This window comes from Macaca fascicularis, chromosome 13 (assembly GCF_037993035.2).
Source record: "Macaca fascicularis isolate 582-1 chromosome 13, T2T-MFA8v1.1".
In the NCBI taxonomy this organism is placed as follows: domain Eukaryota; kingdom Metazoa; phylum Chordata; class Mammalia; order Primates; family Cercopithecidae; genus Macaca; species Macaca fascicularis.
This window is the reverse complement of record NC_088387.1, coordinates 75044580-75071435: the sequence shown is the minus strand read 5'-3', so window position 1 is coordinate 75071435 and position 26856 is coordinate 75044580. Positions and strand designations below refer to the sequence as shown.

General features: G+C 51.3%; 1 protein-coding gene across 15 annotated transcripts in view; it reads left to right on the top strand.

The window, feature by feature from the left end:
- Nucleotides 1–26856, top strand: part of TTC7A (tetratricopeptide repeat domain 7A) — a 156944-nt gene that overhangs the window by 53713 nt on the left and 76375 nt on the right. For all 15 annotated transcript variants that reach the window (XM_074011844.1, XM_045369378.3, XM_065527627.1 and 12 more), the window contains 5 exons: nt 2525–2655; nt 6426–6541; nt 21048–21126; nt 21953–22110; nt 22692–22755. In XM_074011844.1, coding sequence (XP_073867945.1) covers nt 2525–2655; nt 6426–6541; nt 21048–21126; nt 21953–22110; nt 22692–22755 — 548 coding nt within the window. The remainder of the gene's footprint in view (nt 1–2524; nt 2656–6425; nt 6542–21047; nt 21127–21952; nt 22111–22691; nt 22756–26856) is intronic.

Here is a 26856-nt window from a genome sequence, read left to right as displayed (position 1 = left end):
TTCATTTTAAGGCAGGTTTTCTCTAACATTTCTAAACTGATGTCTGATACCAGCTTAACAACCCCAGTGGAAAGAGTGACAATTCTGAGACTGTTTTTTATTGGCCCAGATTGGGCCATGTGCCCACACTTAGCTGATTGCTGTGGCGGTCATGATCATCAGAGATTGCGGGAGAGGTGGTCAAAAGGAGAGGAAGGTGCTAATACTGATAAATGGGAAAGTGGTCGTCCCCTGCAGGCAGAGACCTGAGCATGGGTAACTTCTGCAGGGAGGAACTGTTGGGTTCCATGGGAAGCATGCATGTAAAATGCTGCATAACTTGAGCACCTACTGTGTGAGGTGCTGTGCAAGGGTTGTGGTTGTCCAAAAAGGTTCATATTTGCCCCCATGGAGCTTTCAGCTAGTTAGGGAGAGAAGAGCTGGCCAGAGATTACCAAAATACAGTGTAGAAAATGGTGAGCACCAGGAGAGTGGATGTTTTTCTTCTAACAACTGCAAGTGTAACCAAGTAACCCCATCTTCAGGCCAGAATTCATTGTGGCCCAGGTGGTATTGGGTCCAGATAGTATTATGGTAAAAGATCCTCTTTTTCCTAGTCATGGGCTCACAACTGTATGCTTTTCAATTAACCAAAATGCACCCCAAGGGGCTCTTTGAGGGGCCAGAGACCTTGTTGCCAATGTCCAATCCTATTCCCTCTTTAAATCCAAGGCCCAGGAACAGAATGGAGCCCCTGAAAATGAGGCTTGTGGAACAGCAAAGTGAAGGGAAGGGGAGAAACTTGTCCTTGCATTTTACGGAAGAGATAAGAGTATGAAATTTCTGGCTGGCTTTTGCAGCACAGCCAGGTTCTCCAAGAGTGGCATGACAGAGAGAATGGAAAGAGAGAGGAAAAAGTAGAGTGACAGAAGAGGAGCTTGAGAGCCTTCCAGCCACCACACGGTGCAGGGATACCCTTGCTACCCTCATTTATCCCCTGTCAGGGAGGGCCTCAGTGCCCAGTGTGGCGGAGGACCGATCCCTCCCACTGCCGCAGGTCACCGGTTGAGGTGAACTGTTTCCACCCGGAGGGAGCTCAGGAAAGAAAGAAATCAGCCTGTACACAAAGTCATTACATTCACACAAACAAACGGCTTCCAAACAAAATCCCCAGTCTGAGTAGAGGGACTCCAGGGCCTGAGTGGAGTTCTGAACCCCCTGCCTCAGCTGGAGATACCTTGACAGGCAGCTGAGTCCCTATAGTGCCACAGATGCAAATGCTCAAAATGCCCAAATGATGCTGGTAGCGGCCAAGTCTTCACAGAGTGAAGTCCCAGGGACACCCAGAAGAGACAGAAAAACGTCAGGTATACTCTAGCTTGCTCATCCAGTTTCAAGGTTGCTGGCTTCTTCAGAGGTCACTTTCTTTGTACCAGTGAAGCATTGGAGGCAGCAGATGTCATGCCAGGGGGTGAAAGGGAGGTTCCCCAAAACAAGAACATTTTGGCAGCTGCTGAGAAATCCCCTTAACATTTCTATTCTAGAGTCCAGTAGCCAGGAGCAGCTGGCACTCCCAGGCATCCCCCACCTTGCCTGGTAGTGAAACCAGGCTGATAGGCTCAGTCGTCCGAAGTGTGCTGCAGTCCTCATAGGGGCCACCAAAATTGTAACTGAAACGCAGTTCAGTCACTCGCCACTTGCAGAGTCCAATTAACAAGAGTGAGGTCTGGAATAAAGAAAGTCACTTTATTCCAAAGCTTAGCTTAGGGGAAGAGGTACAGGCTCCTGCCTTAAAAGATAACCACTTCACTTCCTGGGCAAAAAGCCGGGGCTTTTAAAGGGGGACTTGGCATGAACGCCATGCAGAGGAGGGAGCAAGCAAGTGCAGGGTCTGCATGACTTGCCTTGGTGCCTTACCTAGCAGGTAGTCGAGCTGGCACCATCGTGGGCAGAGCCAGGTTGTAAAGTGAGCATTGCTTCAAGATACTCTCCGGTTGGGAGAGAGTTCCTTCTCAGTCACACTTTAGGATGTGAATTGACTGTTACCTCTAGAGGCAGTCTCCTGGTGGGAAAGTTCTGGCTCTGGAGCTTCTAAGTCAGCACATGGATAAGCTTGCTGTGTAGGGAGTGTCTGGTGAAGGGAAGGTAAAGGTTTTGCATTTCTAAAGAGCTAAGTAGGAAGTGGGGAACAGGAAAAGGAGGAAAGAGGAAAGAAAAAAAATACGTTTTTTTAAAAAACCTCCTTCTCTTTTGCTTAGAAAAATGGGGATACTCCGTTACAGAGGAGGGGTCAGGAGTAGCTTCCCGGGGAGTTGGGCTGGGGTGATGCAGTGTGATTCCCCACGTGCTGTCCCATCGCTTACTCCCAGCCACTGCTAACACCACCGTCGCTTCAGCTTCCTCCTCCCCTCCGCAGACCTCCGCCTCCTCCTGGCTGCACCAGAGTGTGTGCCCCCTCGGATGAGCCCACCCTGGGCCCATGGGGAGGGCCTGGAGTCAGGCGGCCCGAGCAGGGCAGGTCTGAGGCGCCCTCTTCCTCCTGCAGGCCTCTCTCTGGAACGCCTACCCAACTCCATCGCTTCCCGCTTCCGCCTGACGGAGAGGGAGGAGGAAGTGATCACCTGTTTTGAGAGGGCCTCCTGGATCGCTCAGGTGTTCCTGCAGGAATTGGAGAAGGTGAGCTGGAAATAACACCATGGTAGGAGCTGCTGTCTATTGAGCACCTATATCTACAGATCCCACTAAATCCATAGGTCACCTGTGTGCTAATTAGAAGGCACCTTCTCTGTCCCCCAAAGACACTCTACTTCATAGGTTGGAAAACTCATTATAGTATACTGATTTCACTAGAATGAGACTCTTTACTGGAAAATAGTTTAACAGATAAATGAGTCCATGCCATCTGCTAGGCACCAGGAGCTCCTTGGTGAGCTCATCTTGCAGCACCAAACATAACAGCCCTGTTTGTATCCGTTAACTTGTTGACTGCTCACAGCCACCCCTGAGGTGGGTGTTGTACTTATCCCTGTTTAATAGATGAGCTTTAGGAGATTGAATCATTTGCTCACCATTCATTCCCTGGCAGGGGTGGTGTCCACCTGGGTCTTGCAGCTGGACATCCTTCCCTGCTCTTGGTGTCCCAGAAGCTCCTCCCTGGATCCTGTGGGGAAGCAGGATCTTGGGATTCCTTCTCTGAGCCTTTCAGAGGCTGGTGAAAGAGCTGGTCACCAGGGCCCTGGCAGTTTTCAGATCTCCCTCCCTCTCCATTCCCTATGATGGGTCTGAGTTAACTCTGCAGGGTATCAAGTACAGGTGGTAGCAGTGTTTGTGGTAAGTATCCCAGCCCTTCCCCTTCTGGGAGGCTCTGGTTTATTTTATTTTATTTTTTTGCTTTTAATTTTTATGCATTTTATTAATTATTATTTTTTAGATGGATTCTTGCTCTGTCACCCAGGCTGGAGTTCAGTGGCACGATCTCAGCTCACTGCAACCTCCGCCTCTGGGTTCAAGCGATTCTTCTGCCTCAGCCTCTTGAGTAGCTGGAACTATAGGCATCTGCCACCATTTTTGTATTTTTAGTAGAGACATGGTTTTCACCATGTTGGCCAGGCTGGTTTTGAACTCCTGACCTCAGGTGATCTGCCTGCCTCAGTCTCCCAAAGTTCTGGGATTACAGGCCCGTGCCCGGCCTCCATTTTATTCTTTTTCCCTCCACATCTTAATACTATGCCATGAGGGGTCCTTAGTTCAATGCTAAGGGGACAGGAAACTGTATTCAACAGAGATCCTGCTAGCCCTTCTTGAGTGCCTGCTTTTGTGTCAGACACAACTCCAAGCACTTTACATTCATTCTGTGATTTAACCCTCACACTGACTGGATGAAATAGGCCCTGTTGTCGTTCCCATTTTACAAGTAAGAAAACAAATTTGAGGAGGAGTTAGCCTGCCAGAGCTTACCTCGTTAATAAGTGGTATTGGCAGGATTTGAACCCAGGGAGTGTGGCTCTGAATGCTCGCAGGGAAGATATTGGGGGTGATGCTTAGGTATGCTGTGGAGTAGATATTTAACATGTTAGATGGAAGGTTCTAGAGCAGAGTAGATTAGGGTTGGTGCCCTGAAGGAGGAGGTGATCATGGACTGAGAGACTTAGAGCCCAGGAGACACTTGCACCTCACCTGCCTCAGCAGATGCCAAAATGTCAGTCCGGTACCCATTTTTGTGATGGGCCATTTCGAAGGAGTCTACCCCAGGCCAGGTCATTTCCCCTAGAGCAGGATTCTCAACCTCAGTGCTGTTGATATTTGGGACTGGAGAATTCTTTGTTGGTGGTGGGGGCGGGGGGCTGCCGTGTATATTATAGGATGTTTAGCAGCATCCATGGCCTCTCCCCACTATGCCAGTAGCACTATCCCCCTCGTTGTGACAACCAAAAATGTCTTCAGTTACTGACAACTGTCCCCTGAGGGCAAAGTCACCCCCCTGCTGACAGCCACTGCTCTAGAAGATGTCTCCTTGATTGGACTTCAGGAGGAAAGGAGAAGTGACTGATGGGCTCAGCAAATCTAGGACTTGAGTGCCCATTCTCTGGCAGAGGCCACTTAGAGACTCAGCATGGTTGAGCTGACCTCCACCAAAGGGGAATGGGTCACTGCTAGACAGTAGTAGTGTTTTAGGAGCTTTTCATGTTTGCATTGCATGTGGTTGGGAGGAAACTTTCATGGAAAAGATAAAATCTGCTGCTCATCTGGAAGCCTAGGCTTTGGACTTTCAAAAGGGGATTAAGGTGATGAGCTATAGTGCCAGGCACTGTACTGTCCCTGTCAAATGTCTGATGATGATGTCCAGGGCCGGAATCAGTGCCTGGTAGCAGTGGGCAGACAAACGGGGCCCTATAGTTGTTATCTTAAGTTGAGGGAGGGCAGGCCATAGAACCTTGTGCACCCTCAGAAATGCTGTGTGTCCCTCCTGAGACCTAGTCTTGACCTCTAAGGAACTAAGACCCTCTCTTAAATCTACTCTGAATTCTGAAAGAAGAGGCGGATGCCTCAGATTTTTTTCCCCTGAGATTAGACAAAGGAAATGGTATACAGAAGGCAGGCCAGTCTTGTTGGGCTGGAGGACCCTGTTAGGGCTGAGGCTTTTAAGCAACAGCTCAGTTAATGATGTAATTATTCCTCAGCTTTTCCTGGAACCAGGGGGGGTCTCAGTTCTCTGGATGTTCTGATGTTCCATGCTTGTTTGACAGGGACAGTACAGTGCCTGGCAGGCACTCAGATGTTTGTGGAATGAATTAACTGATACATAGTGCAAATAGCCTGGAATCCGTTCCTGGCTAGGCTTGAGTTTGAGGTCCAGACTGACACCAGCTTTGTGACTTTATGCATTAAATTATTATTGATGGATTGATTGGGATAGAGTCTCACTCTTTTGCCCAGGATGGTCTGGAACTCCTGGCCTCAAGCGATTCTCTTGCCTCAGCCTCCCAAAGTGCTGGGATTACAGATGTGAGCCACCACGTCTAATTTACGCTTTTGACCTTAGACATTTTCTGAGCCTCAGTTTCCTCGTCGATGAAATGCAAATAAAACCAGCCCTGTAGGACAGTTGTGAGACATAAATAAGATTTGGGCTTGGGTGGCGATTTTGTAAGAGTTTCATTTCCCCTTCTCTTTCCTTAACTGGAGGTGAGGTGTGGACAGCAGTGAGACTAAGGAGACAGCTCCTGTCCTGTGGGAGTGAAGTCTGGTGGGAGCTGAGGTTTGCATACGCAGAACAGGGTAGCAATGCTGCATGAAGTGGTCTCTCTACCACGTGCTCAGACAATGAGTGCTGTCTGGTTGAAGAGCGAGTGCTCAGCATGGCTCTGTACAGACAGGGAAGTCATCCTGCAGTAGGGGGTAAGGGAGAGGGGAACCTGACTGCGCTGGCTCTGCCACCACCCCTCAACCTGAGTGGCCTTTGGGCAGGAAGAGACCCTCTCTGTTCTCACCTGTGAAATGGAAATGATGACTGTTCCTACTTAGTAGAGCTGCTCTAAGGACTAAGTGAGTTAATGAATTTAAAGCTCTGTAATTGTTGAATGAATATTAGGGGCTTAGTGTGGTGGCTCATGCCTATAATCTCATCACTTTAGGAGGCCGAGGTGGGAGGATTGTTTAAGCCCAGGAGTTCGAGATGAGCCTGCGCAATATAGTAAGACCCTGTTTCTTAAAAAAAAAAAAAAAAAAAAGACACAGGGCTTGTGGGCATCTAACAGTTGGATGGGGAGAGAATGCTTTAGACATATTTCGAGTTAAAGTGAGTTACATGGAGCCTGGTCTGAGAATTGCAACAATGTGCCCTTGAACAGCAGGGACTGGGATGGTGATGAGGCCACCTCCTCTTGCTGAGTGACCCCCTGCTTCAGAACTTTGAGACAACGGCCTCTCTCTGTTCCCCTTCCCAGACCACAAATAACAGCACGTCGAGGCATCTGAAAGGCTGTCACCCGGTTGACTATGAGCTCACCTACTTCCTGGAAGCCGCCCTCCAGAGCGCCTATGTGAAAAACCTGAAGAAGGGGTAGGTCACTGGTAGTTGAGTGAGTGTGGGAACAATTCCCCTGGGCTGAGACTTTTGACGTGGCCTTAAGGCTGCTCTCCCTCTTCTCTGGCCTGTGCACACATGCTCTCCCAGGAGGATCGGTGGGGACTGGCTTGTGTCACATCTTGTCAGACAGGAGTGTACGGAGGCGTTCGCAGTGGGAAGGACCACGCTTCAGGAAGCCACGGAAGCAGTAAAGCCTGTGTGTGCTCAGGGGAGACTGCTAAGAAGAGAAACAGGAATGGGCATCTCAAGAGGGTAGGGCGGAGGGCACCTGGAAGGTGATGTTGAAAAAGCAAAGGACAGTGAGCTGGCCAGTGGGTCTGGTTTTGTCCACTGTCGTCTGCGGTGTGAATGAAGTTATTTGGTTCCTCTGAGCCTCACGCTCCCCAAAAACCCAATGGGAAGGCAGATATCGGTTCATTCCAGCTTTTAAGGAGTGGTGAGGGACGAGGGAAAGTATGGTAGAAGTAAAGTTCTGGCATCACGCCAGGGCTGTGGCTGTCCCTGCTGACGAGGCAGCAGAAATGCTTGTTTTCCTGTGGGTTGTGTTGAGGTCCTTCGGAATACTGGCCTATCTTGAGACCTAAGAGCCACAGTGCCTGGAATGCCTTCCGTAGGCTTTTGCTCCTGGGTCTCTTGAGTTCCCTCAGTATTTATTGATCATTATCTTTACCATCTTAGAAAAAGGGAAGTGGCAGGATAATAGGATCATCGTAGGGAGAAGGTCAGCAGTAAGACAAATGAATAAAGATCTCTGTGACATGAATAAGTTTAAGGAAAAGTGCTGTGCCTTGATATGCATATGCAAATATCTCCATAAACCTTTTTAGTGCATAAAGAGCAGCATTGCCGCTAGCACATCCCACCTTCAGCCCTAAGGCGGTTTTCTCCTTTCTCAGTAAACAGAACATACAATCGAGTTTTACACCTCGATGTTCCATTGCCCAGGGACGGGCAGGAGACAGATGCTTTTCTCTATCTCAACTGCCAAGAGGCCTTCTTTCCTCTTATATTAATCCTCCTCAGCACAGACCCTTCACGGGTGTCAGGCTGGGGGATGATAGGTCTTTCCCATCCCACGAGGCCATATTTCAGACTATCACACGGGGAGCAACCTTGGACAATACCTAGCTTTCCTAGGCAGAGGTCCCTGCGACCTTTGGCAGTGTACGTGTCCCTGGGTACTTGAGATTAAGAGAATGGTGATGACTTTTCACAAGCATACTGCCTTCAGGCACTTGTTTAACAAAGCACATCCTGCACAGCCCAAAATCCGTTAAACTTTGAGTCACCACAGCACATGTCTCTTGCAAGGACAAGGTTGGGGGTAGGGTCACCGATTAACAGCATCTCAAATACAGAACAAAATGGAGTCTCTTATGTCTACTTCTTTCTATATAGACACAGTAACAGGCTGATCTCTCTTTCTTTTCCCCACAACTTGTTTAGTAGAATAAAGCAAACTTAACTGTTTTCTTCTACCTGATACTCTCTCTTTTTTTTTTTTTTTTTGAGACGGAGTCTCGCTCTGTCGCCCAGGCTGGAGTGCAGTGGCCGGATCTCAGCTCACTGCAAGCTCCGCCTCCTGGGTTTACGCCATTCTCCTGCCTCAGCCTCCCGAGTAGCTGGGACTACAGGCGCCCGCCACTCGCCCGGCTAGTTTTTTGTATTTTTTAGTAGAGACGGGGTTTCACCGTGTTCGCCAGGATGGTCTTGATCTCCTGACCTCGTGATCCGCCCGTCTCGGCCTCCCAAAGTGCTGGGATTACAGGCTTGAGCCACTGTGCCCGGCCTCTTTTTTTTTTTTTTTTTTTTTAAAGACAGATCTTGCTCTGACATCCAGGCTGGAGTGCAATGGTGTGATCTCAGCTCACTGCAACTCCCGCCTTCTGGGCTCAGGTGATCCTCCCACCTTAGCCTCCTGAGCAGCTGGGACGACAGGTGCACCATCACACCTGGCTAATTTTTTGTATTTTTTTGTAGAGAGGGAGTTGCACTTTGTTGCCCAGGCTGGTCTCAAACTCGTGGACTCAAGTGATCTCCTGCCTCAGCCTTCTAAAGTGCTGGGATTACAGGTGTGAGCCACTGTGCCTGGCCCTGCTTTATACTCAGTACAACACAGGTCATTTCTGTGACCAAATGTGGGGTTTTTTTTCCCCCACTCACAACCAGTTCTCTGACACCAGCTGGGTTTCCTACAATTAAATTCACCTCTGATGCTTGATCTGGGCCCTGGCAGGGGCAGGGGAAATGGAAGGAGTCTGGGAGGGGCACAGAGGCTCAGTCCCTTGAGAGACTGCCTTCCATAGCAGACACCAGTCACAAGTAGCAGGTCCCCAGGTTACCAGCAACTTCTGTCTGAATTGGCTACAAACAGACAGAAGTTGGTTCCATAAGTTGCAGAGGAGCTCATGGAACCCAGGAGAGCAGTTTACTTGCTAGATGACTGGTGTACGGTACAGCCTAGCCAGGTGGAAGTGGTGCATAGGGTTAGGTATGTGGAAGGCATGCGGAGTGTCCAGGCCCCCTCCGGATGCACCACTGCTGCATGTCCAGCAACCTGGAAACTCTCCAAGCCCTGTGCTTTTGGGTTTTTATGGCTGCTCCATTATGTAGGCATGTTGTATTAAATCACTGGCCACTGGTGATGAGCTCCACCTTCAGCCCCTCTCTGGCCCCTGACAGAAAAAATTTGCTGATCTATCCCCCAACTTTAAATAATCACTTTTAATATTTTGATACATGTCTTTCATGTTTTTCTATGCATAGATACACAGATTTTTTTTTTTTTCAACAACCACCACAAAATAGTATCCTAGAGGACACACTGCTTGTAGCTTGCTCTTTCCACCCAGGCTTGGCTGTGAGCCTCTTTCCTTCCTGCTTATCTCCCTTCCCCACAAAGTTGCTCAATGTGGGGGTCGAGGAGGAGGTGGGCCAAGTCCACTCCTGCAGGGGGGCTCAGGGCTATGTGGGGCTGGGCACATAGTGGACTTGTGGCAGATCAGGCTTGATCTGGGACCTGGTGGGGACAGGGGAAATGGGAGGAGTCTGGGAGGGGCAGAGAGGGTGGGATGAGGCTGAGGATTGTAGGACAGCAGGAATCTGCAGGAGAGGGTCCATGGCTAAATAAGTTTGGGAAACAATGGATTGGAGACCTCTGAGACTCTCTAGAACCGGAGCCTGAGGGTGAGTCATGCATCTTCAGGAGGAGGCAAAGGCCTGTGAAGCTACTGACTGTTCGATGTGGTGCCCTTGTCTGGAGTGGGTCTCCAGGTGCTCTGGGACTGCCAGGAGAGCATTCTGACCAAAGCACACAGGTCTGGCCCAGGCAGCTTTTCCATCTAGCAGGTATCCCTGACCAACAGAGCTGCATATCAGTAACCTTAAGCTTGAGTTCTCAATTGCCTGGAAGAGAAGGAGGTGGAGTTGTTTGTCCAGAATGTGGAACAGGCCGTGGTGACGTCACTTCCAGGAGGCAGTGGCTGTGATGACTGCAGTAGGCAGGTGGACCTGGGCCTTGGGGAGGCAGACCTGCCCCAGCAGGACCGTTGGCCCAGGGGAGGCCTATGCCCTCTTCCTTCTCTTTCTCTCCACCCTGCCCTTGCTGTTGTGGGGGCAGGAACTGCACGTCCCTATCTTCCAAATGGAAAGAATAGGGTGGAAGGAGCCGCGAGCAGTGGCTCACATATGCAATCCCAGCACTTTGGGAGGCTGAGGCGGGAGGATCGCTTGAGTCCAGGAGTTTGAGGCCAGCCTGGGCAACATAGGGAGACTTTGTCTCTACAAAAAATAAACAAAATTGGCCAGGCTTAGTGGCATGCGCCTGTAGTCTTAGCTACTTGGGAGGCTGAGGTGGGAGGATCATCTGAGCCCGGGAGGCGGAGGTTTCCATGAGCTGTGATTGTGCCACTGCACTATAGCCTGAATAGCAGAGTGAGACCCTGTGTCAAGAAAAAAAAAATAAAAAGAATAGGTTGGAAGGGCCCCTTCCAACTGGGAAACAGGCTGCTTCTCTTTCTCTCCTCATGCCTGGCAGACAGGAGAGTGAGGAGCACAGCTGTGGAGTCAGCACCCCTGGGAGTGAATCCCAGCTCTTATGACAAGCTTGTGTGTACATGGGCAAGTCCCTTGAGCTCTCTGAACCTCTGCTTTCCTTACCTGTAAGGTGGTGGTGAGGACCATGCCTGCCTTCTCATAGCGTTGTTGTGGGGATCATATTATATGTGAACACCCACCCACCCACCAGGGTGCCTGGTAGATCACAGCTGCCTAGAATTCATGCCTGTAATTCCACAGCTTTGGGAGGCCGAGGTGGGAGGATTGCTGGAGCCCACAAGTTTGAGTCCAGCCTGGACAACATAGTGAGACCGTCTCTACAAAAAAAATTATTTTTAATTAGCTGGACATCGTGGTGTGCACCTGTGGTCCTAGCTGCTCGGAAGGCTGAGATAGGAAGGTTGCTTGAGCCCAGGAGATCGCGGCTGCAGTGAGCCATGATGATGCCATTGCACTTCAGCCTGGGCAACACAGCAAGACCCTATCTCAAAAAAAAAATACAAATAAAGGAAAAGAAAAGGAAAATCAAAGCCAGTATTATCATTTGTTTTTATTATTTTTGTGTAGTCCATAGCTAGACAGGCTGCTGGCCCAAACATGAGCCACCTTTTGTTTTCTTTCTGTAATTTCTCAAGTGGTAGGCCAGGGAGGTGGTGGTGTCTCTGTTTGGAATGTGTGGCTGTGGAGGCTGGGAGAGAAGGCAGTTCACCCGCAAGGGTAGGACCCGCTGTGGAGTCCTGGGCTCCTTGGACCACCTGTGCCAGAGGTGGGGCTGAGGACAGCCCAGGGGCACTGAGAAGTGCAGCTTCCTTGCTCCACCTCCACCATCTGCTTTTTTGATCCTTTTTTGGTTGCTGAGTTTTGGTTTCAGAGAAACAGTGGTCCGGAGTCCTAGTTCCTGTTTTCATGGCCCAACAGTTGAAGCTGGAGACCACCACTCCCCCACGGCTGCTACTTGGAGCCCCCTTGTCTCCTTCTGCCAGTTGTGAGCTCCCAGGGATGAGTCTGGGGGACCCGAAGAGAGGCCGTCCTCAGCTCTGCCTGCGGGAGATTTGGGAGGAGCAGGGGTCACCATTCTAACTCCTCAATGATTTATGATGAGGACCTGGGGCAGTTGTGCCTGTAAGGCAGAGGTGGCCTGCCACCTGTTTTTTTGTAAATAAACTTCTGTTAGAACACAGCCATGCCCATTCATTTACATATAATCTCACCACAGACTTGAGTAGCCGCATTTGGGACCTTATGGGAAAGTCTGTAAAATTTGCTGTCTTTATTTGCCCTTTAGAGAAAAACAGTTTGCTGGCCCCTGCACTACAGGGGCTAAGGAGTCCTCAATTCCTCCCTCCCAAGGACCTGCAGAGGCACGAAGGCCAGAGGGGCTGTTCTTATCTATGAAAGCTTCCTGGAGTGGATTTCGTGGGGACGGTGGGGAGGGGACGGTTCTAATTTCAATACTCCATCTCCTTCATTCATCCATTTCAGGGATATTTCTTAGGATAATGCATGCCCCTTAGGAAGTGCTAAATTCACACCAGGCACCTGCATATGTGTTAGTCCTGCCAGTATTCCCTGAGGGAAACGCCATAGTTAGCATCCCTGCTTCACAGATGGGAAATCGAGGCACAGGGAACAAAAGTGACTTGTCCTCAGTAGAGCCAGGATTTTGTGCGCAGGGCCCGGCTGACTTTCTTAGCTGGCGGTCTTATCTGATAGGCTACCTACCCACAGCAGGCATTCTGTTACTGAGCCCCTGGGCCACCACCCTTGGGGTGCTGCTAACCTAGTGTGGGTTCCCCAAGGATGCTCACGCCCTGCAAGTGCTGTGTCCCAGCTTCTGGTGTGAAAACTTTGGTGGGTGCTCTCGCCATCTGGAGGAAGTAAGGGTGAGGCCCCGGGGGTGGAGGCTACTCTGTGGCCCTGAACAGGTTCCCCATCTGCCCCCTGTAGTTGGCTTCCTCCCCCTCTAAGTGCTTCTGTTTGTCCATGTCCCAGAGGGTGCAAGGGTCCAGTGAGAGGGAAGGAATGCAAAACACCTGGAGTATTTTCACAGCTATTAACTTCCTCTCCATTGGGAGCCCCCCCACAGCCACCTGTAGGGGTTGCCTGCTCCCCTTCCCCACAGCTGAATTTTCTGCAGGTATGACTTTAAGGTGAACATCAAGGACAGCCAGGAGGGGAAGAGGGAGAGAGACCAGCGGCAGTCATGCTTCTGCTGCGGGCCTGGCTGGACCATGTGTTTGGTGTACAGTGCTCTGGGAAGGCCAGGTGACCCCATTCACTAGTGAGGGAGGCTTGGAGAGGTTGAGTCACTTGCCCGAGCTCACCCACTGGGATTCCAGCTTCGAGCCTGAGCGGCCTGGAAACTCATGCCATTTCCAAATTTGGGGGCGTGGAAGGACAGCCTGGGGAGTGCATGGGTGTATGGGAGAAGCCAGGGCCTGGTGATGGCTGGGAGCATAGAGCCGATCCACGGTGCGCTGACTCCCACCTCTCTGGGACCCTGAATCACCATTCTCAAAGGGTGTCTCCCCTTCTTGGGGGTGGTCCCGCCCTCCCCAGAGCCTGCTTCCCCTTCTGCACTCTGTGCTGAAGCCACAGGAGGGTTGTGGGTCTGTGTGTATGCAATGCAGCAGTGGGCGGAGGTGTTGACTCACCATCACCCCCCAGAACGCCCAAGCAATTTCAGTCACTTTCTGTTGCCTTCCTTCCTCTTCTTTCTTCCTGAGGCACACATTTTGGTCCTTACAGCCAGGATCCTGGCTCCACCCCGCCCCAGCCTCACCACCCTGAAGAGGGGTAGAAATTGAGTCATCATTTCTTTTCGAGGAAACAGCCCAAACATTTGAAAGTCTTGAAAGTCTTGGCATGTAAGTAGCAGTCCCAGGACACGTGGCAGTTACTCAGCCCCTCTGTCTATTTCCTGTGGCCCATCCAGCCCAGAGGAGCTGGAGTTGCAGCCTGTGTGCCTGGCTGGGCTGTAAATAATTTCTGTGCGCCTTTCCTCATAATTGTGGCTAATATTTGTTGAATACTTACTCCATGCCAGGCTGAATGCGAATGCCTTTCTGTATAATCCTGTGAAGCAGGAACTAATAAAATCCCCATTTTACTGAAGAAAGGAGAGGTTAAGTAACTCGCCCAAAGCCGGAACTCACAAATGTAAACCCCATGAGCCTGGTGCTGAAGCTGGGTCTGTCCAGCCCACGGCACCACGGCGTGTCTACATCAGTGAGCCTGTGTAGTACCACATTGTCCCTTGGGCACAGGGATATCCTCGTAGGTGGATCGTCAGTTCCAGTATTTCTTTAATATATTTGTTAGGAAGTTAAAAAATAATATAAAGATATCTTAGCCCAGGGTTGCTCAGCCTCAGCACTGTTGATATTTTGAGCCAGGTATCTTCATTGTGGGGCTCTCCTATACATTGTAGGTTTTAGCAACATCTCTGGCTTCCACCCACTAGATGCCAGGAGCACCATCCCTCCACTCCGCTCACTGCCCCCACTCCCCCCACTCCCCTTGGCCAAGAGTGACACTGGAAATGGTTCCAGACATTGGCACATGTCCTGGGTGGGGGCACAGTTGCCCCCAGTTGAGAACCACTGTCTTAGCTGAAGGTGCTAGAAGCAGAGTACCTGTCAGATGCTGACGTCAGCTCATCTGCATTAGGGCAGCTCTGAACGGTCTGTTAAAGGGCTGCGGAGTCAGGGCAGCGTCTTCTGCTGGCTACATTCCATCCTGCCCGCCTGGGCTCTTGGGATGTTTGGGAAGCAGGGAGAACCCCTTCTCGGTGTTCAGGGAGCTCACTACCCCATGAGGGGAGTCAGGTTTAGGTGATGAAGCCCAGAGAAAAGCCCTCAGTTCCTGTCCCAGGTTGCCTCCGAGTGCCTGCTATGGGCCAGACGCCCCGCCCTCACTGCGGGGTTCAAGCTGTGGCCAGGAGGAGGTCCCCTCCCGTGGTGGAGTGACCGTCCCAGAGGGGAGCCTGTGGTGGAGACGGTCAGGCAGTGCTCTGTGCTGGGGGGAAAGAGCAGAGAGGTGGGGGTGCTGCCTGGGCTGGGGTGGACCCTGAAGGTGTCTGAGGAGCAGTTCACCCCAAGGGGCCAAGAGTGGAGCAGAGGTGCTGCAGTTCCTCAGGGGCCCAGGGAGAGGGAGAGATGGTGGAGCCTGCCTCCTGCCTGAGCTCATTCCCACATGGGCCTGGGTGGACCCAGCTGCCAGTGAGCCTAAGGAGACCCTGCTGAGAACAGGGTGGAGCTAGATGGCCACAGCAGTGTCCGCCCCCAGAGTTCAGCTTATCCCTCCCATTGAGGACTTGACCTAATTTAAAGAGTGTGCTGTTGTCCACTGTGTATGGTGGGTGGCAATTGCTGGACCCCAGACGCTTTCCTTGGAGCTTCAGGAAAGCCTGAGCCTCCCCTTCTCTGGCTAAGCCTGAGACTGCTACCCAGTTCCTCATCAGGATGTCTGAGGGATGTTAATTTCCTCCAGGAGCCTTGCCCTATTGATTCAGCGGCTGATTCCCCCAGATGGCTCTTGCCCCTTGCTCTGTGGCTGATGACAGGGTTCCTAATTGAGCTAGAACTGAAGGCACAGGCCTGAAAGGGCCATCAGGAATTAGGAGGCCCCAGTGCAAAGGAGCCAGCGGTGGGTGGGGGTGGAGGGCATCTCTTCCCCTCACCACCACTAGAGGGCAGCCGTGGACTCTGTTTGGAGGCTCGCCCCAGGCAGTTCGGCCACCTGGTTGCCAGGAGGGGGCACCTTTCTGACATGTTTTTTTGGGAGGTGGGCAATGGCCGCTGGGCCCAGGGTTCAAACTATAGGGGAGGCTCCAGAAATAAGCTTGGTTTTGTTTTACTTGAAACTGCTCCAGGGGTGAAGCAGTGGGGCCCTGGAAGGGGAAGGGGGGACCTTTCAGTGCCAGGGAAGCTGGTTGTCCCCGTCAGTGGCTCTGACTGCACTAGGACGAGTGCCTGGGCATCTCCCAAGAACAAGAACATGAACTGACTCTGTTCCTTTACCCAGAGTGGGCAACAGACCATTTCTCTCTGAGTTGGTTTTTCCCTTCCTTCCGCCTAGACCTGGCAGCAGCTATTCTTTGCCCTGGGCCCAGAATGAGCTTGGTCCATGCACATTGAACCAGGTGGGCTATATGTTCTGTGCTTGTTCTTGTAATTTTTTTAAGTTTGTAAAGCAACATGTGCTCACTGCACCAAAATCAAACAATAGAGAAGGGAGTGGATGTGTTTTCTAAGGGAGTTCCCCAGGACTTTGGCAGGTTGTTCAGGCGTATGAAAGCACTGTCCCTTTCCGTGTGTGTGTGTGTGTGTGTGTGTGTGTGTGTGTGTGTGTGCGCTCCACCTTTCCAGCTGGATGCCAAGTTGGAGAGGCAGCAAAGGCACCTTAGAAAGCCCAGCCTGCTGTTTGCCGTGACCCCCATGAGGGGTTCCATCAGTAATTTTGCCTTGTTCTAGCAGCCACCTGGTATCTGCAGGGCTAGGGGAGGACAGGAGTCAGACTGTTGTCACAAATCTGGGGTTCCGGGGCCACGGTCACCCAACAGTGAATCCCGTTCTGAGAGCCTCCTGGTGCTCTGTGTCATGCTTTGGGGCCCAGGGTAACCTCTGAGGCCCATTCCAGCCTCTCTGAATGCACAGCCTTTGTCCACTCTTAGCACCACCTCCTCAACCTTCCCCACTTCCATCCCCCACCTCACTAGAAAGGAAAGAGCCCGGCACCTGGACGACATCCTCAGTGCCACAGGAGGGAAATGTCACAGCCCTATTTTGGGCTGGGAGTGAAGAGGAATCCTCTGTTTGAAACAGAGGATTTGGGGCTGCAACAGGAGTGAACAGTTTGATGACCATTTGAACTTCACCTGACCTTGTCCCCTGATTCACCCGTTCAGCTGTTGGGATCTGCCAACTGGCTATGCTCTTCTGGGTCTTTGACCGGTAACCTTTCATACACAGTTAGCGGTACTAGCCCTGGAATGGGGACATCTGGCCAGGGCCATATGCACTAGTATCTGTTTAGGCTCCATTCAGCCATCAGTTCCATGTAGTTTCTCATTCTCTGTTTCAGCTCAAACCCAGTCTTCCCTAAATATTTTTTGAACACTTACTGTATGGAAAACACTTGGCCAAGCTCTATTGTGAACAGAGCTGATGACCAGGCACTTGGTAGGCAGCTGGCACTTTGTAAAGACTTGGCAAATTGAGTCCCAGGAGTTCTGGAGTTCACATGGTCAGGAAAAGAAAATGTAACCATGCTGGGTCAAGAGACAAGTGTTGTCTTTCTCAGAGGTCTCAGGGTGAAAAGAAAGTCTGAACCCCTTTGTGCCTGCCATAAGCCTGCCTCTCCCTTTACGTAAGTGACGGCCTGGAAAGGTAGGCATCTTCCAGGCTCTCTTTTTCCTGTTGGAACCTAGGGATTTATTTATTCAGTGATCATTTCTTGAGCACCTTCTATGCACCACACGTTGTGCTGGTACTGGGATAATGAAGCCTACCTCCCTCACCAACCTCATGGGAAACTGCACGGACTGAGTGAGGCAAAGGAAGGGCTCTGTGAAACGTGCAGCACTGCCTGCTGCCGCCTAGGGGCCTGGGGAGCTTGCCAGCCCCTTGAACATCCCACCTAGAGGCTCCCCTAAGGTGAGCCGTGTCCTTGACCCATCATCACACCCACATCTCTCTTTCTGTTACTGGCCAACCAGGCTTTCCTTGACTTGGAATAAATGGCTTCCTGGCTTCTCCCCACGCAGGCTGTTTCTGGGCCAGGGTTTGTTTGAGGCCCTGTTTGGATATTGTTAAAAGTGGGCAGCTTTGCTCAGAAAGGTCAGCATGAGAGACGAGAACAAAGAGATCTTTCAAGCTGGCCTCTGGCAGGGCAGCCAGGAATGGCTCGGAAAAGCCCCAGCTCCACCTGGCACTGGCAGCTTCAGAGCTGTGACGTGATTGCTCAGGCTCATGGCCATCTGCAGAGCCCTGGAGAAGCCCCGTCGTGTGCCTTCTCATTTCTCAGAGGGGTAAGCTGAGGCAGAGGGGCATTCCCAGGTCAGTGTTAGCTGGGACCCCGGAGCTCTCCCTGTACAGCCCTGGATACTGGGATCTCTGTTTTTTTTTTTTTTTTTCTTGAAGGGCATTCAATAAAAATTGGGATTTACCCAAAACATCCCTGAAGGTGATTATTTGGTTTGCTAAAGAATTCCTGGGAGCTTATATACCAGAATCCCTTACAGATTTGAAAGTAGTAAAAAGACACAACTTTTAGATACAGAATCCTAAAATGCATAAGATGCAATGCTGATGTGCTGATTCCTTGAGAGTGTGTGTGTGTGTGTGTGTGTGTGTGTGTGTGTGTTGGGGGAGAGTCTGCGTTTCTCCCAAGCTTCCAGGTAATGCCAGTCTGCTGGTGCAAGAGTGTTGATGATGTAAAGGCTAAAGGCTGAGCTCATTCGGCAATGCAGAGAGAGGACAGTCCTTGCGGTGGAGTGGGAAGAAGGGGCCACAGTCATTCTTGGCTTTGGCCTTTTGGTAGCAGGTCCCGGGACCTGCCAGCCTCCTCTGGGCCACAGGGCCCTAGGCAGCCCGGGAGTCCAGCTCTCCTCAGCCTGCTGCTGTTGGGCCCAGCTGCCAGGGTTGTCTTAGACTCATATCCCAGAATCGGCCAGTTCTTTTCTCTTCCGGGAGCTCATGAGGTCTGTCCTTTTACTCAGTTTACTGCAGTCTGTCTTTTCCCTGTCTTCTGTTGGTGGCTGGTGCTGGGCTGTCCCCTAAGCTGGCCTGGCCTATGGGACCCTTCAGCTTTGCGACCACCTTCCTCCTGCCAGCCCCCAGCCCCACAGAGGACAGAAGAACAGGCTTCCTGGTAGATAAACCAGGCCCAAGGACAGGCCCGGGCCCCCCACAGGAAGCTTCTTTGGTTCCACTGGGGCCTCTGTCTCGGGAAATAACCCAGAGCTGGGGAGCAGGCCATAGGCCCAGAGGTTGGGACTACAGGCACGGGCACCACCACAACCCAGCTAATTTTTGTAGTTTTAGTAGAGATGGGGTTTTTACCATGTTGGCCAGGCTTGTCTTGAACTACTGACCTCAAGTGATCTGCCAGCCTCAGCCTCCCAAAGTGCTGGGATTATAGGCATGAGCCATCACACCTGGCCCACCCCAGAGTCCTTAATTCAGCAGGTCTGGGTGGGGGTCTCAGAATTTGCATTTCTAACAAGTCCCTGGGATACGGATGCTACTAGTCCAAGTACCACATTTTGAGGCCCTCTTGTCTGAATTATCATTTCTGTCCAGGTGTGGTAGTGGCTCATGCCTGTAATCCCAGCACTTTGGGAGGCTGAAGTGGGAGGATCACTTTAGTCCAGGAGTTCAAGACCAGGCTGGGCAACATAGCGAGACCTCATCTCTGCAAATAAATAAAATAAATTATCATTTCTTGGAGTGTGGGACGAGTACTTCTAGTGACACACAATGTGGTTTTAAGTGATGTGCACACTAACTTTTAAAAAATACTTCTGTTATTATTAAGGGAAGGTGAGTTATCTACTCACCTTAAAAGAAGAAGAAAGATATAAGGAAAAGTATGACATAAATAATAGTACTGGTGACAGACAGCTAGTAGTAAACATGGTGAATGAGGTATGCAGTCTACAGATGTCTGGGAGACACTGAGCTAAGTGAAGTCCTCATTTTACAGACGGTACCCAGACTTGATGGTCTCTAAGGAGGCTGAGGTTCCCTGTCCTGCTTGCCACTCCCAGGTCTTCAGAGCACTTGGCAGGCTAGGGAAGGTCATCGTAACTCTGATCCTACCCCAAGAGTCTCCATTCTCAACTCTGAAGACAAGGGTCTGTGTTGGTAATGTTGATAGTTTGCACGGTTTTTGCTTGCATGTCCTGAGGCCAGAGCTTTCCAGAAGGTGAGGGATTTGATCTGCAAATGTGTCCTTTCATGGCTGTCAGGCCCCAAAGCCCCCAGGAGCCTGTTTTGTGCATGAAATTGAAGCAGGGGCTTATGTAACTTTCCTGGCTGCCAGTTTGGGCTGTTCACCCTCTGTAATCTTAATTTTTCTAAATTTGCTGTCCAGCAGGCTCTGCTTTCCCTTGTGTGGTGTGATCCAGGGAACCCCCTGAGCGGATGAGCAGGGCAGCCCTCACGCTTTCCTGAGCATGTGCTATGTGGCAGGAGCTGCTGGGCAGAGCTTTAGGAACGTGGGAGTGATGTGCCTGGCCCTCAGGAGGCCACAGTGTGCAGTGGTCAGACCTGCAGGTGGAAAATGACCTTGAGAGGTTTTACTTGCTTCACAAGAGGAATTAACAGTCAGGGCAACATGGGGAGGGGTCTGGGGAGGCTTCGTGGAGGAGGTGACATTGAAACTTGCTTTTGGAGGATGAAGTGGGGAAAGGCTGTGTAAGGCAGTGGAAGAAGCCAGTGCCCAGACTTGATATAGGGGATTGCGGTCGTTCAGACAGGACTTGCTCGAGTGCTGGGGGCTGAGGTGGGAGAAAGGTGAGGGGCAGACCCTACAGCCTCAGACGCTATGCTGAGGACCTAGACTGGATTCTGTGAGCCCTGGGACCACTATAGGGCTGGATTTGAGAGAATCCAGGTGACCTTCCTGCATCCACTAGACCCCCAAGGCGCAGTGGGAGCAGTTTTTCACATTGCAGGCCACAACCTGTTAGTGGGAATGCAAGATCTATTTAGTGGGCTGCAGCCAGCATGTTACAAAACGAGGGTAGAGGGAGAAGGAAAATGGAAAACCTCAGTGTTGATTGCACATCGGAGAGATGGGTATTGTGTCGAGAAACTTCGGTTTTATGTCAGGGAAGTATGTGTGGATACTGGGTTGCAATGTGAGATGTATTTCTCACTATGGCTCACACTTTTAAAAGCTTTAAAACTATTTCAAGGCACAGAAGGCTGATTGGAAGTGGTGAGATTGGCTGGTGTGGTCATCAAGGCTCACGGTGAGGCAGGCCAGCCTGGGGTCATGGTAGTAGGGACAGAGAGGGGAGGATGGAATCCAGCATTGACCAGATACAGCAAGTGAAGCTGGAAAATTTGAGGCTGACTCAGGTCAGAAAGTCACCAGCCCAAGGCTCCTGGGCCAAGGTCACACCTTGTTTGAGATACTCAATCTTGGTACCCCTTTGGTGGTAAACTGGAAGCCCAAGTTGCTGGGGGGGAAAGAGGGGAAGGGACTAGGGGAAAAGGGATCCTCCTTCCTTTTTGTTGATGTCCTGGGCCTCTAAAGTCCTGGTGTTACAACTCTAACTTTTCACTCCAGTTGTCGAATGTGTTCAAATAAAACTCTAGCAGGCAGCTCCTCCTGGGATCTGCTGGTGTGCTGAGAGCATCCTTCTTTGCGAGCTAGGCTGGTAACAACTCTACTTCTGCCGTCCTCCCACCAGGAACATCGTGAAGGGCATGAGAGAGCTCCGGGAGGTGCTGCGGACTGTGGAGACCAAAGCAACTCAGAACTTCAAAGTGGTAATGTGGGGTGCTGGCGGTGCTGGCTTATTCAGGAGTCAGTTTTGGTGGGAGACAACAGAAGTCCTTGCAGGGAACCTCTGAAGCAGGGGTGGCAGTAGGTCTCCTGCCTGCTCATGGCAGAGGTTGGTAATCAATCTCAGCATCCTTTCCCACGCAGCCAGGGATGTGCAGCCTCCTTCTCCCTGTAGCACCGCAGATAGCCCCGATGTTAAATCAGATTTCAGATCTACTGCCAGCCCTTCCCTGGGCGAACTGTGTTGACAAACTTGCTACCACCACTAGCAAGGTGCTATGTGAACTTTGAGGGATTTGTTTGCAATCCTAATAAATAACAGTGACCCTGCTTGCCTGCCCCAACACAGGCCTGCCCTCCTAGGCCTTCGTTCGTCCAAACCAGAGCCACAGCTGCTTCTCATGCTCTAATTCTCAGTCAAATAATCAGAAAGGCACCTGGGAGAGAGAGCTGCTGTGCCTGTGGCATTATGCTCTTCCCAACACTGCAAGGGCCTGCTGAATACTCCGAGTGGGGCTGGGCTCCAAGGGGTCAGGAGAGGGAGAAAATACTCCTCTTGTCTGGGAGAGGAGAGAAGAGAAAAGATGAGGTAGGAGCCGTCTGAGGCCGGCAGAGGGGTGGGAGCCCCAGTGTTGGAGGGACTGAAGGAGCAAGGGGGCTCCCTTGGGAGTGGGGTTGGGGGGCCTACCCAAAGGGCCGCACATTGCAAGGGGGGCAGATTTAGCTGGGTGATGGGCAGAGGGCATTCTAGGTCATGCTGGGCTAGAGCTGACCACTGTGTCTGGGTCTGAGTGCTTCCCTCTCTGCCAGATGGCGGCCAAGCACCTGGCGGGGGTCCTGCTGCACTCCCTGAGTGAGGAGTGCTACTGGAGCCCCCTGTCCCACCCTCTGCCCGAATTCATGGGCAAGGAGGAGAATTCTTTCGCCACGCAGGCCCTGCGGAAACCTCACCTCTATGAAGGAGACAAGTAAGTTCTGCCTGCCCTGCTGCACCTCACCAGTCTCACATCTCGCGCAGGGTTCTGTCCCCACTGGTGGCTTTCTCTTCGCCCCATGCTCTCCTCCAGTCTCCACTCAGCACACTGCCAGGCAGCCTCCTCAGTCTCAGCAGGAGCCAGATCAGCTAGAGAAGGCAGGTGTTGGGGTCCAGGTTGTGGAGATAATCCTCTAAGGCACTCGGAGGCCAAAGAAATCGTTTGGAGGTGACCTGTCTTCCCAGTAGTCCTGTGTGATACACCTCTCTCACTTGTGCCGTTCCTCGAAGGTGGGGTCGCTCGTTGCCCCAGCCATTCCCTGCGGTGCTGGTGCTGGGAGGAAAGTTTCCTCCCCAGGAGCGTCCGTACTATTCCAGCCCAGTGGCCGCCGCCCACCGCGGCCTTTCAGATCCAAAACTCTGAGGCATATGGTATCCGGTGCCCATGAATTATGCAGGAAGGGGTCACCTTACCGGGCTGGTGCTGACTCCAGGGCAGAAGGCTGGCATGGTGGGTCAGTGGTGCTGTCTGGTGAGGTGCGTGCTCTAGCCAGGCCTGTCATTTGTGTCTTTCAGCCTCTACTGTCCCAAGGACAACATCGAGGAAGCCCTCCTGCTCCTCCTCATCAGCGAGTCCATGGTAAGCTCCAGGATGTCCTTCAGCGGCCTGTGGCCCTCTGACCCTGTGGGGAAGGGCTGTGGGGCCCAGGTACAGGCCATCCGTGACCTACCCAAACTCTGTCGCCCAGGGATACTCCTAAAGTAGATGCTTCTTGGCCCTGGGCCCCCATACGGCAAGTCTTGCTCATTAGGTTTGGGATTGGCTATAGAAGGCTTCATTTGGAGGCCTGCATTCTGCTGCCGAACAAGTAGAGACTGAGTGCCTGGAGCCACACCCACCTCTTTTGGGATTAAAAAAATTATCATCAACAAGGTCACAGTAAAATGTTACATAGCTGTGTGCTGGGTGCCGTGACAGATACGAGAACATGGCAGGTAGGGAATGGAAGGAATGTGCACTTTGGAGTCAGAAAGCCTGGAATCAGGTTCCAGTTCTGCATGTTAGCTGAGGGCTGGGGCACATCACTTATTTTCTCTGAGCCTCCGTTTTCTCCCCTGTAAGATAACAGTACTCACAAAGGTAAGCGTGGAAGGAGTTCATTTATTCACGCAACAGCTATTTATTGAGCATCTACTTTGTGCCAGGCCCTACTCTAGATGCCAGAGATGCCGCAGCAAACAAATGGAGAAAAGTCCTTTCCCTCATGAGCTTACATTCTAGTGAAGAGAAGCATGCAGTAAATAATTAATCAAAAACTACAATATGCAGGGTGTCCACGCATGAGTGCTATGGGAAAAGAACACAGAGCAGAAGACGAATTGTGCTAGACAAAGCACACGTGAAGTTGGCTGTTTAGACTTTTCTATAGGACCCATTGCTCATGTCCTAGGCAGGAAGATGAGGCAAACGCACCCATGTGGATGCACGCACACACTCATGCATGTGCACATATGGTGGCCATGGTACCAAGGAATGTTTGCCCAGGGCTAAGCACTTTGGAGGCTCAGCGTAAGGAGAGTGCAGTGTGGCTGTGTGGTTGAGGTGGTGGTAAGATGAAGGATGGACTGGACTTGTCCAAAGAGGGCACAGGAAGAGTGGGACAGGAGCAGCAGAAGCCAAGCACAGAGAAGTCATCTACATGGTCAGGTCCAAGTCCTCCAACCAAGGGGCCCATCAGAGCTGGTGAGCTGGGAACCACCGGGTTGAGAAATTGGTTTTTTAAAAAACAATGCATCTGAGAGCAGTGTATGGATGCGGAGGTTGAGAAACCAAGACCCCATGAGCAGGATCCCTGAACAGCCAGAAATGAATGTTCCCTTGGATGTCTGGGACCTTGCGATGCCAGGGCTTGCTTAGATAGCGTTGGTAATCAGATTACCTCTGGTGCCTCAGGCCTCCCAGCAAATGGGAGCAGGCACTGGGCTGTGGGACAGAGGGATTGCATCCTGCCTCCGCTGGGGCTGGTCCGTGTTGGATCTGAGAGTTTCTGTGTAGGGTGTGGATATTTGGATGGGATTGCCAGCTGGCCAGGGTGTTGTCCTAAAATGTTTGCCTGTGAGGTGGGTAAGTGGTTGCCCAGGGGAGGGGCCATCTCACTGGTTAGCAGCTGTGGAGATAAGAGGCACCGTGTGCCACATCTGATTTTCATGGGAGAACAGTGTGCTTTTTACTTTTAAAAATGGGCCCTTACTCTGACCACAGACTGAATCCTGTACAGACCAGTACTCCCATCCCCTCTCCGCCATTTTACCACATCCACCCTCCAGTGAGACTGCACTGGAATCACCTGTCTGGAAACATGGGTTTTTTTGTGGGTTTTTTTTTGGTTTTGTTTTGTTTTGAGACAGAGTCTCCCTCTATTGTTTAGGCTGGAGTGCAGTGGCGCAATCCTGGCTCACTACAACCTCTGCCTCCCAGGTTCAAGTGATTCTTCTGTCTCAGCCTCCCGAGTAGCTCGGATTACAGGTGTTCGCCACCACGCCTGGCTGATTTTTATATTTTTAGTAGAGACGGGGTTTCACCATGTTGACCCCGCCGGACTCGATCTCTTGACCTCAGGTGATCCACCCACCTCAGCTCCCAAAGTACTGGGATTACAGGCGTGAGCCACTGCACCCAGCCTAAACACCGGTTGTTTTGTAGCCTTTGTGTACTGAGGCTTCCAGTGCAGTTTACAGGTAGGTGGTAAAAGGCTGAAAACAGGGTCATCTGTTAGGTCCTTTCTCAGCCAGGGAGGTTCCAAGCTGATTAGGTGAGCATTATGTTCACCTAATTGAAATTGCCTAATTTTCAATTGTTTATGACCTACAAAAACAACAGTTTCATAAAAGTTCACTCTAATACTATATGTTCCCATCTTACAGATGACGAAAGTGAGGTCCAGGACAGGTATGGCTGTTGGTCAAGGTCGTATACTAATAAGCCTTGAAGCCATGACTCAAACATGTCCTTCTCCCTCAGCAGTTTCCAAGCCCCAGGATGCAGGGCTCCTGGACTTCCATCCTGGTGCTTCCCTTGTCCACTGCTCTGATCCCTGGTCTTCTCAAGTGTAAAAGGCCAGGGAGGTGACTTTGGGGATCAGAGGGCTTTGTAAAAGGGACAAGCCTGTCAGGGTAAGGATGGTCCTAATTTTTCTCCTGGTAGGGAGCGAGGCTGGTCTTTGTCTTCCCAAGTCATTTTCTGTAGCCTCTGCTTGATCGAAGTCCTCAGGACAGAGTTCAGATGCCTTTCAGTTAAGGCTGTCCACCCACTCCCAAACCCTCCAAGCAGAGAATGGCCTTTCACAGAAACATGGCCCATGCTTGGAGCCAGGTGGGTTTTCCTGAGTATGCTTTCTCTTTCAAGCAGCTCTTTCCCTTTTGCACGACAGTGTGGCTGGCAGCCTGCCTCAGAGACTAGGGGTTAGAGGGTGGGTGAGTCTGGGTTGGCTGGCCAGGCGGTGTCCTGGGAGATTCCCTGTGGCACAGGAAACAGGCACTGCCCAGACACTGTTTGCACTGAGGCTGGGAGGAGGCGCCTCTTGTGGGGCTGGCTGGTTTGTTTCCCCTTACACCCAGCCTGTTAGACATTCAGAAACTTGAGGGATTTGGGGGAGAGTGTTGGCAATGTGCTTAGCTTTAGTGTTTCGTCTGCGGTGACCTTTTCCCCGGGTGCTGGATCTGGCCTCTGTGGCCGGGAATGGTTTCTCCGAGTGGCCAGACCTGCCATTTCTCCTGCCTTTGTTTTAAATTCTCCTTCCTTCCAGTCTCATTCTTGAACAGTGAGAGGACTAGGGTATGGGTTCCACTCTACCAGCTTCCCAAGCTCCTGCCCTGATACCACTCAGCTGAACCCCAAGCCTCCATGCACCTGTAGGGTTTTCCTCATCCCCCTTTGATATTGTCTGGGTTTGGCTGCAAATGATGGGCTTGGAGAGAAACCTCTAGAACAGCAGCTGTTGGCCTTGGCTGCTATTTAGGTTCTCCTAATACCTGCAGAATGTGTTATGCTGCAGTGAAAGCTTTTCCCGCAGAGCCAACCCAGGAGGCATCATCTTCATTGCTTCCACCTCCAGGACATCCAGAGCAGCTGCTGCAGGAAGCAGTGTTTGCAGTGTTTGCAGGCTTCCTTATTTTGTGGTTTGGAACTCAGAGGATTGGCTGTGTGGTATGGGGCTGCTACCTTGGATATGGTTTTTATTACAAGCTGACTATGTGTGATCAGAATGAATGAGGGAGACCTTGTCTTTCCAGAGGTAAATAGAAACCTTACTAATGCTTTCACAGGAATGGAAGGAGGATATGAAATATAACTGGTTGAAGATGATTTGTGTTTTAGACCTAGTTTTGAGTCTTTGGGGCCAAAATGGCATTTAAAAATCCACCTACTTATCATTGATTCATTCATATATCCATTATCTACACACTTTCCCATTTATCCTTCTGGCCATCTACCCTCCCATCATTTCTCCATCCACCCATCCTCCTACCCACCATTCATTCATCCACTTAATCCATTCATCCACCATCCATCCATCCACCCATTAATCCATTCATCCACCATCCATCCATCCACCCATTCATTCATCCATCTACCCACCCACCACCAACCATGCATCCCCCTACCCATTCATCCATTTATCCATCCACCTCCCATTCATCCAACCACCCTTTCATCCATCCATCTACCCACCATTCATGT